Below are 15,377 nucleotides of genomic sequence, written 5' to 3'. Positions count from 1 at the left end.
AATGATTAATATTTATCAAGTATTATCTAATTGAGATACAAGGAGCTCATTGGTAGCCAATCCTTTATGCCATGAATGCACAAGGGGCTTCAAAAAGGTCATGGAAAAATGGAATAAAGACAGTGGACTTTATCCATGAACCTTTTGAAGCCACTGCATATCTGTTCCTAATAGATTATTCTAGACAGTTCAGGATTATGCTAAATAGAATATAATAATTTTTTAATTTCTCAAATATTGTACATCTTAAAAAATTTTAGGATACCTGTTCATCTTCCAATCTTCCATGAAAACTCAGGAAGAATATTAAGCTATTTACATATACCATCTCTCTTGAAGATCTATTAAAGTTGATATTAATTTTATTCTCTAGCTATGGTAAAGAGGCCAGTTAGGTTACAGTATATCTGTACAATTCACATAAAAACTTGATAGCTGAAAATTAACAATATGACTCTATTTTTCTGGGTCCTGCAAAGGTTACAAATTCAACCGTGTGGTTTCTCATGTTATAGTTATAAACTCAACCTCATTGTATAGTTTTGAGTTTTCCTTCTCTGAAAAATTTCCAACTTATATAGTTTCTGGCCTTTCTAAGTATGTGTACTTGCTCGCATCTGTGCCTTGCTTCATTTTTTATGTCCCTGAGCATTATAATGGTTACCATGGATAGATGTTCATGAAAGGCTGGACGTTTGTGTCTACTCGGGGTCTCCGGGAAGAAAGCCTGGGTGATGCACTTTGAGAAACCAGTCACTGAAACCCCTCTGCAACATCCCTGTGCAATGACACACATGGAGCCTCCAGGAGCTGCTGTGGGTTTGACAGCATCTGTTTAGCCTGGTTCATTTCTAAGGGAAAAAATTAATTCTGGCTTCATTTGATACCCTTAAGGCTGGCAGTTCAACCACACCAACACATCTGCAAGAGGAAAATGAGGCTGGTTGCTCCTGTACAGATTTTGATATTGGACACCTATATGGAACACTATGAGACAGAATTGACTTTGTGGCAGTGAGTTTGTTTTGGGAGGTTAGGGACAATGAAAGTTTCTAGGTGGCACAAATAGCTTGCACTAGACTGTTCCACTGAGGCTTGATGGGGTAAAGAGCCCGCATTATTGTGGAAGCACTGGAGATCTGCTTCCACAAATATCATGCTCCAGAAACACTATGGAACTCACATAACATAGCCACGAGATGGAATTAACTTCATGGCACCTAACCAAAGGGGAAATTGAACATGATTATCGCATATTCATGTCTACTTATGCACATGGATAGTGTGTTGGAAATATGACTAAATCAGAATAACAAACATAATTCCCATTAAGAATCACCATGTCGATAATGAAAAACATGTCAGCGTGGCCTATCTAAATTAGCCCGTGAAGAAGCCCTCCTGCTCCAATGGTTAAAAGACTGGCAGCTCCATGAAATGAAAGCAGTTGTGTTCCATGAGGTGGCCATTGGTAAGACATGGACTACAGCCTAGAAACCATAAGGAGTAGTGTAAGGTGCTATGGCATCATTCACAGAACCCACTGTAGCGCAGTGGACAAAACAAGCCTCTTATCAAGAACAAGTGGATAAAAGGCTAGAACATTCAAGCACTACCATGCAGTGGGGCAGAGAAAATAATGGTAGCTTATTTTAAATAAGATCCTATCTTACTATATACAAGAGTTATATATCTGGATGTAGCCTTTAATTAGAAATAATTGACACAATTTTTAAAATGAGGAGCTATTAGTAGGACACAGTTCTTGCACAGTACATTCAAACAAAATGAAGAAACAGTTAACATATGAGGGAAAAAAACCAACAGGATAAAAAGAATTTACATACATAGAATTTGATTCTAAGAAACTGTTATATGCAGGTCTCAAGGTTAATCAGGGCCACACCCAAAGGGATCAAATGAAAAGTTTACTGGAGCTGGCCTCATTCCAAAGCCGCCTGAGGCCATGTTACTTACAACCTTGGTTCCTGGAAAGAAAGGACTCAAGGGAGGTTTACTCTATGTAGGACTCTGCCATCCAAGTGAGGACTTAATCTATGTTGGGATTTGGGCTGTCGCTGCTATTGTACCCCTCTGCAAAGCAAGAAGAACTTAACCAAGCTCTAATACAGACCTCAATCATCAGTGGGGTGGCCTGATGACTGCAAGGCTCACTTCTCCTTTCAGTAAAGGCCACTCTGGGGTCCCCATGCTCTCATGGCCGCGACCTGACAAGGACAAAAAACACCCCCAATCGCGCCTTTCTGGAGCGAGGGGTGAGGGTGCAGGAGGAGCTCTGAGCAAGAAAAGCGGCCAGAGTATTCCCAGACCCGAAGCCTGAGGCCTGCAACCAGTTCAGAAAGTATTTAACTGGAAATGTCCCAGGTCTCGGCGACCTTGAAACACTGGCAGACAGGGCGTGGCAAATGTAATGTCCACAGGAACCTGGACCCAGTTAGGGACGCCAGGCCTGCGGGGGATTCCGCGCCCGTGATCAGCACAAAAACACAGAAACTCACTCACCCTCAGAAACTCCTGGGACACTCACTGGGATCCTTCTCAGTCAGAAGTGGGTTAAGCAGGAAATTGGATCACCTGAGGAGGGGAGAGGGTGGAGTCTGTGAGAAGGGCGGGGCCTAGAGATAATGAGTGCGACCTGGAAGGAGGGCCCTGGAGGTCAGGCACAGGGCCTAGAGTGGCAATGGATTCATTCTTAGTAGTTTCTTCTTTGTCTGGAAACCCTGCTGAAACCTGTTCACTTTGGGTGGCCCTGATTGCATTTGAAACACATTTGCATTTGTATCACAACAACACAGAAGCACAGACAGAAAGACAAACTGAAAGAAAAGTGGTGGGTGGAAGGCATGCTTCCCAGGGCAAGACTGATAAGGGATGGCTAGGAGACCCCCTGTACTGTCTTCAGTTTGGTGACCTCCATCAAGGACACACAGGCCTGCAAGCCTCTAAGAAAGACTGCCCCTTCCAGGGCTGCCTGGAAAAAGGTGTACGTAATGCACACTCCAAAGCCCTCTGCCTGAGGGCCAGGTTACCTACAACTTTGCTTCCTTGGGAGAGAGCACTCAATGGGGGTTTACTCTATGTGGGACTCTGCAATCCAAGTGAGGACTTAATCTATGCGGGGATTTGGAGTTGTCACTGCTATAGTACTCTTTGCAAAGCAAGGTGCTTACAAGTTAAGCGCTAATACAGACCTCGGTCATCAGTGGAGTGCCCTGATGACTGCAAGGCTGGCCTCTCCTTTCAGTAAAGGACTTTCTGGAGTCCCCTGCTCTCATGCCCAATAACTGACAAGGTGGACAAGAACCCACCATCAATCGGGCATTTCCGGCTTAAGGGGTGAGGGTGAATGAGGGGTTCTGAGCAGGTAAAGGGGACCGGCATATTCCCAAGCCGAAGGCAGAGAGGCTTGTAACCAGCTCAGAAAGGATTTACCTGGAAATATCCCATGGGGTCGCGATGACCTGGAACGCGGGCAGACAAGATGCAGGAACTGTAATAATCGTGGCGATCGGGACACAGCTGGGGATGCCGGGCCTGTCGGAGCCACCGAGCCTAGGAACAGCATAGAAACATAGAGACTTACTTACCCTACTAGGACCCTCGCACTGCACATTCTCAGTCAGAGGAAGTGGGTTCGGCAGGAAATGACATCACTTGGGTAGGGGTAGGGTCTTTCCCAAGGGGCGGGGCATGGAGGTAATGAGGGACTCCTGGAAGTTCTGCTAAAAACTCTTCACTTTGGGTGACCCTGCTTGCATTTGAAATGCCTTTGCATTTGAATCACAGCAACACAAAAGCCATGAGACAAAGACAAAGTGACAGAAAAGTGGTGGGTGGAGGGCATGCTGTTCAACTTCTTAGACTGTTGTTAATTAGCAATTCAGGAAGAAAGTACATATTAAAAACAACAAAATTGAATGGTCTAAGTCTTTCCTTTAAGAACAATTCTAAGTAGACAGAGCTATTAAAGTGAGCATAAACCTGATAAAAATGGGCCTTGTCTTAGTGACAACTGAACACATCATTCAGTGATTGAAAATTAGCAATTCAGAGAGAAAGAACACCTCAGTAACTTAGCTGAGGAAGTTTCTGATCTATTTCTTTGTTTCACCTAAAATAACATGGGCTGCAAGTGGTTTTTCTTAATCTGAATCCATCTAATGTCCCATTAAATACGTAATATACATTGTTCTGTCCTTGATGGTCAATGACCCACAAGAGTTTTACCTTCCCAAACTCTACTGTGGCCAGACTTGTTTATCATTGCTGTTGAAACAGCTAGTGAAAAAGCAGAAGTTGGGCTCACAATGAAAAGTGGTCAGGGATCATCAGGCAATCATGGAAAAAATGCCTTAAAAGACTTTTAACAGAGGACAATTTCTATCGGACACTGAGATAGAATGAATTTCTCTGCCATGGAAATGTGTTCCTTATCAACTCTGGAAGAAAGCATATTGCAATCTACAAACCAGCAACACCAGTTTCTTCTCTCTTTCTCTTGTCCGAGTCTTAGTCTGCTTCTTTACTTACGTCTGTCTATTTGTCTAAGCGTTTTACTATGCTACTCTCAGTTTCCAGCAAAATGGATTAATAAAGTCAGTGATTCTTAGTAGGTTGGGTACCCATAAAAAAAAAAAAAAGCCTTTACTGATTTCTTTTGTATTTTTTGTTGGAAGTGAACTTTTTTCTATAGTTAAAATCCAGTTCAGTTTGCTTTTTGGTTTTTTATTCTTTTGTTAGTCATTTAGACCAATATTTAGATTGGAAGAATAAGAAATCTTAAGGGATTTAAAAAAATATGTACACTGCATATATTTACACCACCCATCTCTCAAGAAATGGAAATCAACAGCAGTACCTTTTTAAACACTCCATGCAAGTGGTTCTCTTTGTTTTCTCTGCCCCATCCTCCTCAATAACCTATGGCTCTCCTGTCCCTGGTCCCACCCTGTCCTTTGCCTCCTCACAGTCATCAAAATCTTATCTTTTCAAGTATAATCCAAGTGCTTTGCATAATAATGCTAGTATTATTAAACATTTATGTTTATAAGATTGATGGAGTTTGTTAAGCATAATGTTCTCTAGTTGTTTTCCATGTCTCCTGGTGTTTAACAGTCATTTTGTTTTTAATGATGCATGATATTCTATTATATGGAAGTACCAGGGTTTGTTTGTCTATTCCTTTATAATGGGCATTTTTGGTTATTTCCTTGTTTTTTATATTTTGGAAAATGCAGCAATAAACAAGTATGCATATGTCTGTTCATATTGTATTCTTTACTTCTTTAGGGTATATATAAAAATGAAGAGACTACTGGATTTTGAAATATGTGTGTTTGCATTTGTTTAAGGAAGTGTCGTACTGATTTCCACCAGAAAGGTATGAGCATTCCAATTTCTACTCTTTGTCTTTAGTATGTATTATTTTGCCGTCTTCAATTTTGATAAATGTGTGGGTGTCAGGTGGTATTTCCTCATTGTTTTAATATATTTTTCTCTTCTTGCTAGTGAATGTTAACATTTCTTAATATGGTTGTTTGACACCTAGATGCCATCTTTAATGAATTGTCTGTTTTTGTCTTGTACCTATTTTTTCGATTGGGTTATTTGTATTTTTCTTGTTAAATGTTTTAGTTGAGTACAGATTTTGGAGATTTGCCCTTAATTTGATGTATTATTACTGAATGGTTTCCTCAATCTGTGCGTTTTCTGTTAATTCTTTTGATGAATATTTTCAATGTGTATAAATATTTATTCTTTTTAGTGTGTCTCAGTTCTTTACTTTTCTTTTATACTGCTGATATTTCATTATGTTCACAGTGTGTTTATGCCCTGATAGTGACCTTTAGTTTGTCCCTAAACTTTCATTGTTAGCCTTTATGGTTCTGGGGTTTCTATTTTGGTCTCTGATGTATGGTGAGTTCATTTTTATACATGGCGTATAGTATGGGTCCTCTTATTTTTCTTTTTTGTTGTTGCAGGTAAAGAGCCAACGTAATTTAGATTTCTTAGAGAAAAGGCTATCTCTGCCCCAACTTACTCTGCCTTAAACCTTTATTAAGGATTAGGTGTCTATATGTTTTTGATTGTATTTCCGGTGTTCAATTATAATCCACCAGTCTTCATATCAATTGTTTTACCAGTACCAAGCTGTTTTGTTTGCTATGGCTATAAAATACATTTTAATGTCTGGGTGTTAAGACTTTCTACTTTGTTTCAATTTATTAATAGTGTTGTATCTATATCAAGTTTCTTTCTTTTTTGAATCACTTTTACTGATTTAGAGGTTTATACCTGTTCTCTTAGAAGAGTGTGACAAAAACAATTACATTGCACATTTTTGGGGCCTGCTAAGTAGGATGGTATCTGGAGGGCTGTGTCATAAATGCAGTTGGAGGTCACAATGGACAGTATATTTGCTTATTGGTTAATCTAAGAGTTCAATAGGGGTTGCTTTCATAGCTATGTGTTAATCCAGGTAGGCTAGAGAAAAAAACTCATAGACAGCTTGATGACTCATATGGAGTGGAAAAGAGATAAATAACTCACTGGAGGCCAGATACACTCACTCCCTGTAAGACATTCCTGTTGAAAAGGTACTTGTATCTATACTGATGCACCCAGAGCCCTGGAACTGGAGGAGCCACATGGAGACCCATGCCAGCACTTAGATGCTTCCACCGCCCCTGGATCCACAAGAATTTCCACCCACTGGCCAGTGGTCTTTCTGCATTTGGCATTATTGCATAGCTCCACAAGTCTAAAGAGGAACTTATTAACCAGTATTGGACGTATGGGCTAATATTGGACTTATAGACTTGACCTAGACTTGGCTTGGATGTTTCTCAATATACAATTGCCCTTTAATATAAAGCTCTTTCTTATATAATATAAAGCTCTTTCTTATATCTTGAGTGTCCATGAATTTTGTTTCTCTAGTCAACCAGGACTAGCACAGGTGGTTTGGGGTTTTTTTTGGTGTGTGTGTGCTAAATCTAGCTCCACAAACATTGTTATCTTTGATGAATCTGAACCCACCTGATGTCTCATTCAGTATCATGTATCCATTGGCTGTCTTCTGTGATCTACATCCCACATTGCGATTTACCTCCCCGAACTGAACCAGACTTTTTGAATAAAGCCTTATCTTGAAAGTTTGGAACATGACTGTTTGACATCACCATCGAATAGCCACTGACATTGCAGAAGTGGAGCTCTTAAGGGAACCTGGGAACCTGTCAATCACGAAAAAAATGATTTAAAAGGATATTTTCTGTTGGCACTTCTCATTGTGCCATGAGATTGAAGAACTTTTTATGAGAACTGTGATAATTGGGAAGTTGGAAAGAAAACATACAACGAAAACAACTCTAATATTTTGGCAACGTGTGATACTCAATTGCTGATGACAAAATGGGTACATATGCAAATGTGGTGAAGAAAACTGATGGTGCTCGGCTCTTAAAACATAAAGTGCCTGGGATCATAAAGGCCTGAGGTGAAACACAGGACTGTTTAGGAGGGAAACAACAAAGACCACATGAAATCATAACAACCTGTGTGATCATGAGGTGTCAACAGGAATCAGACGTTCAAAAACAACCAATCAAATTGATGTGAAAAAAGCATGGATAAAGTTGAGACACCTATAAGACAATTGGACAGTCCCTTACAGAAGGGCTATATATAAAGGATGATATATCCAGGGTGCTGTATAACTGATTAAATACATAACTGTCCTCTATTTAAAAAAAAATATTTCCTTGCCTCACTATTGCACCCTTAGATTTACCTCACTAATCTTACTAGACCTCCATGTGTACATTTGTACAATTGAGACCTTTTGATGCACGAAATCCAAGATAGATAAACCGCTCATAAAACAGTAATGAGAGTAATGATCCCTGAGCGTATGGAAAGGAGAAGGGGGACTGATAGCAATGATGACTGTACAACCCCAGGCGCAGGGAACTAACACAGAATTGTAGGTGAATGGGTATACTGGATGGTGTAAAATAGGGCAATAATTATAATATATATCAAGGATTGATGGGGGGCAGGGAAGATAAAGGGGAATTGGTGTCAAATTGTTAAAGAAGCAAAAAATGCTTTGAAAATGATGATGATAGCTACCGAGGACAGCACTGGAGACACAGTGTGCGAATTGCACCTGATCTGATCCCACCACACCGAGGCAAAGGACTGGGGGAGTGCACCAGAACAGCAAGGAAGTGGAGCGGCAAGATCTCCATGGAATGCTGAAAGTGGACTTTGGGGCCAGGGCGTGGTGCCCCAACAGACTGGACTGTAAAACACTCCTAAAGGCCAACAAACGATCCTTGAACTAACTAAAAAGAAAGAAAGAAAATGATGATGGTAGCAATTGTACAACTAGGCTTGATCTAATAGAATAATGAATTGCTATATCTGTAAGAGCTCCTAATAAAATAATAAAACCAATTGCAATAATAATAATGATAGTAAAAGTTTCTTCTGTTTCCTTCTTGGTACATGAAGACTATAATAGGAAAACATAATTGGGCATAAGGGGGAAGGGGGTCCCCTTGACTGCCATTCTGACTTATCGCATACCACTCCTCCAGTCACTCCACTTGATCTCTGGTAGCCTGCCTTGCAGTGTCCTCAATGGAAGTGGTCTCAAATGCTTGGCCAGGGAGTGTGACTCTGAGGAAGGAATGGATCCACAAGCAATGCTGCAGCGGACTGGTAGCTGCCAGCAGAGAACCCTAACCCTTTCTCTCAGCCCCGAAAGCATACTCAGTGGAGGCATAGAGTATCTGGGATAAGGTCTTGGGGAACAACATTGGCATGGGCATGTTTCAGAATGTAGATGTTCAATGCAAAAAAGGCCAGTAATCATTGTCCCGTCCTGCGGGACATTCAACACGGAACCTGGAATGGGAATTGGGGGGGACAAGAGGCACGGAGAATGGAGACAAGACAATATCCTGATCAAGTCTCATTTATTGAGTGGAAAGTTATAGCTTATATAGGCCAGGGAAAGGGAAACAAGCCGCAGGAGTTTCCCAGAGAAGAATAAATGGGGGAAGCAAGATGCAGACGTTTCCTTGAGAACAATAGTGGGGGAAACAAGATGCAGGTGCTTGTATATAATCATTACACACGTTTACTCAAGGTTGCGAGCAGAGTTCATTCCGGGAATAGTGACCTCAGAACAGAATCATGCAGACAGACAGAGACTTCCTTATCTGTGTCTGGCAAGATAAGTATGTCAAACACAGCTACAGTGCTCTGTCACGTAGGCTGGGGTGGAAGAATACCTAGAGCTCAGGCTAATAAATTCCAAGTAATGGCCGGGCCTCATGGCTCCGGACAAATCATAGAGTATTTCATTTAATTTTTTAGCCAATTTGTGATTCAGCTGAAAGGAGACATACAGGAGTAATTTCAGTTCAATGATTAGAAGGTATCTCTGGGCAGTAGCTCCGCCTGTTTATTGCACCTGACTTTTTGCGTTTTGTTGTACACTTTTCTTCCATTCCCCCATGGAACATCTACTCTGGAAACAGGTACAGAATGTTCTGTGTAGTCTTCAGGTTGTATCTACTTCTTATCCTCTCTGGATAGGTTATGAGTCACTTTGTTTTTAATATATCTCATACACAAAATCGTTTTCAAAATATGTTCTTTTAAAAAATTTTAAACAGTTTTATTGGCATATAATTCACAAACTATTCAAATCAATAATTCAATCATATTTTTAATAGTTTTGTTTCATAATATTAACATATCATACCATTCAATAGTTTGATCATATCATGAAGAGTTGGAGAAAAAAAGAAGAGTTTTACAATCATCACCACAATTTTTTAATAATAAGTTTATTGGGCCTCATACAACTCTTATCACAATCCATACATACATCAATTGTGTAAAGCACATTTATACGCGCTTTGCAGATGCCGCCGCCTGAATCTGTAGTCTTGTCTGTTCCTACTGTGCCCAGCCATGGTCAACCCGACTGTGTTTTTAGACATAGCCACCGACAGCGAGCCCCTCGGCCGCGTCTCTTTCGAACAGTTTGCAGACAAAGTTCCAAAGACAGCAGAAAACTTCCACGCTCTGATCACTGGGGAGAAAGGTTTTGGTTACAAAGGGTCCTGCTTCCACAGAATCATTCCAGGGTTTATGTGCCAGGGTGGTGACTTCACACGCCATAATGGCACTGGTGGTGAGTCCATCTATGGAGAGAAATTTGAAGATGAGGACTTCATCCTGAAGCACACAGGCACTGGCATCCTGTCTATGGCAAATGCTGGACCCAATACGAATGGTTCCCAGGTTTTTATCTGCACTGCTAAGACTGAATGGTTGGATGGCAAGCACGTGGTCTTCGGTAAAGTGAAAGAAGGCATGAACATTGTGGAAGCCATGGAGCGTTGTGGTTCCAAGAATGGCAAGACCAGCAAGAAGATCACCATTGCTGACTGGACAGCTCTAAATGTGATCAGAATTTTCTGTTTTATCTTAAGCACCAGACCATTCCTTGTGTAGCTTGGGAAATCACCCTTCTATTCCCCATGTGAAGTATCGGTTTGTCTTGTGCTCTCAATCCAGTTCTTCGAGTTTCCTACTTTCCTTATTCCACGAGTCCAGATGGAAAGCAGAGTTAAGTTTATGATTATGAAATAAAAGATAAACAATAAAAAAGCACATTTGTACATTGTTTGCCATCATCTTTCTCAAAACATTTGGTCTCCACTTAAGCCCTTGGCATCAGCTCCTCATTTTCTTCCTCCTTCCCTGCACACCCTCCCTCATGAACCTTGATAATTTATAAATTATTATTTTGTCCTATCTTGCATTATCCGACGTCTCCCTTCACCATTTATTTCCCTTTTTGATACATACTGAAAACAACAAATTTAATGCACATTAGATATCCTTGAACCCCAAACAATAACGGACTCCAAGAGACAAAGATACAGTTTCTACATGAGCAGTTGCTTGGTTTAATTAGTGGAGTGTGTTAAAGGTGTGGGGTTCATTAGAAGAAGTAGCTATGTTTACTGGCAGAAGAGTGGATCAATTTTTCAGAGTGCAAATGAGTTAAGAGTCTCATTTAGATTCTCAACATCATCCGATGTTGGTCCAAATTTTTTGTGGGGGCTAAAATGTGACCGTTTGAATCAACATCCTGCATAATCAGAGAAAAACCTGGCAGTTTGCCTCCTTAAATATCACAGTCACCTTTGAAAGAGTTGATCTTGATACTTGATGCTGCCAGGTATCAAGACACACTGGAAAACAGTGGGCTCAAGATATCCAGACAAGAGATTACTTTTTCAAGGACAGCACCCAATTCTTGTTCAGAAAAGACACATAAGTGTTTCCAAGTGCTCTGAGAGTTCAAACAACATAGTAGTCATTGAGATGGGGAGATTGATAGTAAGAGAAAATATTGGGACACCTAGAATTTGCACTTCTGAGGGTGAAGTAAATGGGACACCATAGGGCACCACTTTCCATGTTGAATATTGGCTGGGGAGACTGTTTTTCCTGGGGCTGAGAGCATGAGAGGCACATTCACATTTGACAAAAACTTCAATTGAGCTGAGCTCAAAGAGAAAGAAGAACCTTGGTACTGGCTCTCTTTCAAGTTTTGGCGATGCAGCTCCATTATTCTGTGCCCAGTGATCAGTCAAGTTGATTGTTGACATCATTGAAGGCAGGAATTTGGAGGCGTCAGAGTGGTACATAGCAAAAACTGAGTAGGTTACAAGGGACATGAAGTGCACAGCAACTTGGCTTGAGAATGTTTTCGAAGGCAAACACTCACTGGTAGGACGCTGCACAACCATGACCATGTCCACGAGATTCCCTGAGATGTCCAGTGACAGCAGGAAGGGGCGAGCATGGTCAGGGAATCAGGATCAAGCGGGGGTTGCAAGGTCGGAAGATGGGGTCACAGCAGCACCCAGAAGCTTTGACAGGATGCTGCATCTCAAAACTCCGAGGGACAGGGTCATCTGTTGACGATCCATCAGCAGGCAGGGGCTCAGAGGGAAGGTGCACAAGTGATCGTGCTGTGTGCCTCATGTCCCTGGACTCCCTGGACTGCTGGTGGGATTCAGTCCCAAGGGCTCCTAGTGCGACTCCCAATTGTGGAGGCTGGAGACACTGGACAGATGGAACTGAGGTGAGAAGTGGGGAGACACTGGATCCCGCAGGACTACTGACATTGAAGGTAGGGCCCTCAGGCTGCACAGCAGAGCTGCCTGCCCAGGAGGGATGTGTGAGACCAGGACACACCAGTGCACAGCCCCCAAGCCCACTGTGTTGCAGCCAGAGTCAGAGAGCAAGTCCTGGCCCTGCGTGGATTAAAGGACTGCAGATGCCCCTGAAGAGCTTGGGCTTCCTTCCAGGCCGTCCACTCCGGGCTGGTCAGTGCTGTGGGCTCCACGTGGTCCATGGAGGTGCGGTCCCTGCCCTGTTTCCACAGCTCATGGCGCCCAGGTTGCAGAATGCGCACGAAGGCGTCCATGGGAAATGTGACCCCAGCTTCCCCACAGCTGCACTGAGAAGCAGCTTTACCGTAATTAACCCAGCGCAGGACGGCGAAATGGATGGATTCCGCACAGTTGAAACCGCGATGGAAGCCAGCGTGGGAGCCCTAGGGGAATGTGACCATGAACGCGCCTGCTTCCTGGGTGATCCGACCAAAGGGAATGCCATTTTCCCTGAGGAGGCTGGGTGAGATGAGGGCCACCTTGTGCCGCAGGAAGGTCTCTCGCAGACACTAGAACTGCCAGGGAGCTTTTCCAGGTGGGCTCCTTGCTCAGTGGGCACCGCATACCAAGTGTTGTGCTCCTTGAAGTGCAGGTGGGTGATGCTGTACAGGTCCTTGTCCTACGTGTGCCAAGCGGAGGTGGTCTTCCACAGGCCAAAGTACAGGGAGTGGGATTGACGCCTTTGACAACAACTCCACACTCCTGCTCCAGGAGACCCTGGATCGTCCCCAGGTGTGTGAGGTTCCAATGCTCTATCTTTTCACCAAACAAGGAGCCGCATACCTTAGCCCCATAAATGGGAGAATGGTACAGGCAGCTCTTCCAATATGTTCGCTCCAAATCCTCAGCATCCCAGTGTGTTGGAGTGTGATGTCTGTCAGTGTTGGCCAAGTGGCGATGCTCCTTTACGGTCATTGATTTCTTCATTTTATGGTCTTGCAAAAAGACACCTGCCTGCCCCATAGCTACCTGCTGAACAGGACTGGCTATGAGGTGGCATCCACATTGTCAGTTCTGTCTGGCTGTCCACCCTTCGGTGTGATTACCTTTGCCAGGCCTGCATGGTGGGCACCTTGGTATTCCATATAAACAATATATTTGTTGAAATCCTTTCAATTCTTCCATGAGGGGCCAGAAAATCATGATTTTAAGACTTGTGTTCTGGCTTGATAATCAGGGGACTTCAGGCTGCAAAATAAAGTCATAAAACCCTGCTCTCATGGCCGTTCTGTGTATCTTGGAATTCTGGGCTTTTGTTTCTTTATCTCTCTGAAAATTTATTCCAGTGTATTGATTTCTCCGTGAGAGCAAATGTACTTCCTCCCGGCATGTTGATTCACTAAGGGAATTCTACTATGGTGGACAGCTATTGTTTTCCCCCAAAGAGACAGGACTTGTCCACATGGAGTGGTTTTTCCCAGACTGCCCCTGCCTCAGTATGCTGCTCTGGAAGGTTACTCAGTTGGATGGGTATCTGTATTAGTTGATACTTAATTTCAGTTGCAATCATGTGAAATCTCCAATTCCACTAACAAGAAGTGCCTCCAGGGGTTTTTTAAAAAGTAAATCTAAAGAAAATAATTCAGAAACATTCAACATAAGTGAAGGTTTCCAGAAATGCAAGTAAAGAAACAATCTGGTAAAGAAAAATAGCATGAAGATGGTAATATCAAAAATAACACTTAATGTAAAATATGAACCAAGAGAACTAGCCAAACAGACTCAATGACATCAGTTCGACCCTATAGGACATGGTGGAGATGTCTTTGTGCTTTTCTCTGGCTGTAACTCTTTTTTTTTTTTTTTTTTGGAGAGTAAGTTCTTTTATTTATCTCTTCAAGGAGGTGATAATATTTTCTGTTGCTTTCTGTATTTCTTTATCCTCTTTGGTAACTGAAGAAAGTGACAATCCCAATTTACAGAACTCCACAGCATCCTTCTTTTTATTAAGATCTATAGAGCACTTTGCCAAATATAAATAATTGGACTTGGAATAACCAGGATGCAGTTCTTCAGCCTTAAGGAAATTGTGCAAAGCTTCTCCAACGGTTGATGTTGGTACTCTTCCAAACAGAGTAATAGCCATTTTTTTCTCAATCCAGTTAAGTTTTGAGACAGTATAGCAGTATCTTCCTTTGAGGTAATACAAATGGGGTTCTTCAGGTAGTAATTGGATTGCTTTATCAAGATGTTCCTTGAAGCGATGGCCATAGTTGACTTTGTTTTGCAAACCCTCAAACTCAGATACATAGCCGCACAAAATTGCAAACCACATATGACAATATCCATTCGTGGGTGCTTTCATAACACCTTTTTCACCCAACGTTTTTCCAATATTAGCATAATGTTTCTTTTCTTGTACATTTGTAGATAAATCATACATGTCCGTGTAAGCACGAGTTAGCCGCCAAATAAACTCTATTTCTTCTTTAAACTTTTCCTTATGGTCACAAAGTAGTTCAAAGCTCTCCACCTTGCCAGACTCGGTCGTACGTAAGTGATCTGCCTTCTGCAGAAGGGCTTCTAAGGTTAATTTCTCCACGTGTGCGTTAAATGCCTTAGGGACCGGAAAGCCCTGCTCTTCTGTGTCAGTATTCACGGTAACATACATAGCCACACGCAATGACGCAGAATGCAGGACGATCACAGGCCAGCGAGTGCAGAGCTGTGTGGATCCAAGCTCAGCAGGAATACGGCAGGACCAGAAGCTCTAGGGCCAATGATAGAGTCCCAGCAATCAGGAAGGTGAAGGGGCAGAGAGTGATGTCTCTAGTGTCTCACGCTCTTGGTTTCTCACACCCTGGCTGTAACTCTTTTTTAAAATTTTATTTTAGCCCATTATGGTTTGTTCTCTACAATATTTTGTTGGAGTTCAACGATTTGCACTCGTAAGCTATATAGCCAAGAGGCAACAGAGTGTAACGCAGAGACTTATTCTGAAGTCTTTGTACTGAATGCCATACAAATCTGCTTCGGAGAAATAGATGTAACAAAACAAAACAAACACATAACTTCCAAGGTTCCAAAAACCCAGCAGAAAATAACAATTTAGTGTATTTGTGGGTGTTAACATATGGAAAACAG

The 15,377-nt window shown here is 42.1% G+C and overlaps 1 protein-coding gene across 1 annotated transcript; it reads right to left on the bottom strand.

Annotated features, from left to right (window-relative positions):
- Positions 1 to 14,099: 14,099 nt before the first annotated feature.
- Positions 14,100 to 14,904, bottom strand: LOC142427625 (regulator of microtubule dynamics protein 2-like). The gene has a single exon (XM_075532809.1). The coding sequence runs from the start codon at positions 14,902 to 14,904 to the stop codon at positions 14,122 to 14,124; it is 783 nt and encodes a 260-aa protein (XP_075388924.1). The 3' UTR covers positions 14,100 to 14,121.
- Between the last annotated feature and the right edge of the window lie 473 nt (positions 14,905 to 15,377).

This window comes from Tenrec ecaudatus, chromosome 15 (genome assembly GCF_050624435.1).
Source record: "Tenrec ecaudatus isolate mTenEca1 chromosome 15, mTenEca1.hap1, whole genome shotgun sequence".
Lineage (NCBI taxonomy): Eukaryota > Metazoa > Chordata > Mammalia > Afrosoricida > Tenrecidae > Tenrec > Tenrec ecaudatus.
Note: the sequence above shows the minus strand (reverse complement) of the source record. Positions and strands in the feature narration are given on the sequence as shown.

What these genes read in the sequence shown, in the direction of transcription:
- LOC142427625 (XM_075532809.1), bottom strand. Translation starts at nt 14,904, where the DNA reads ATGTATGTTACCGTGAATACTGACACAGAAGAGCAGGGCTTTCCGGTC.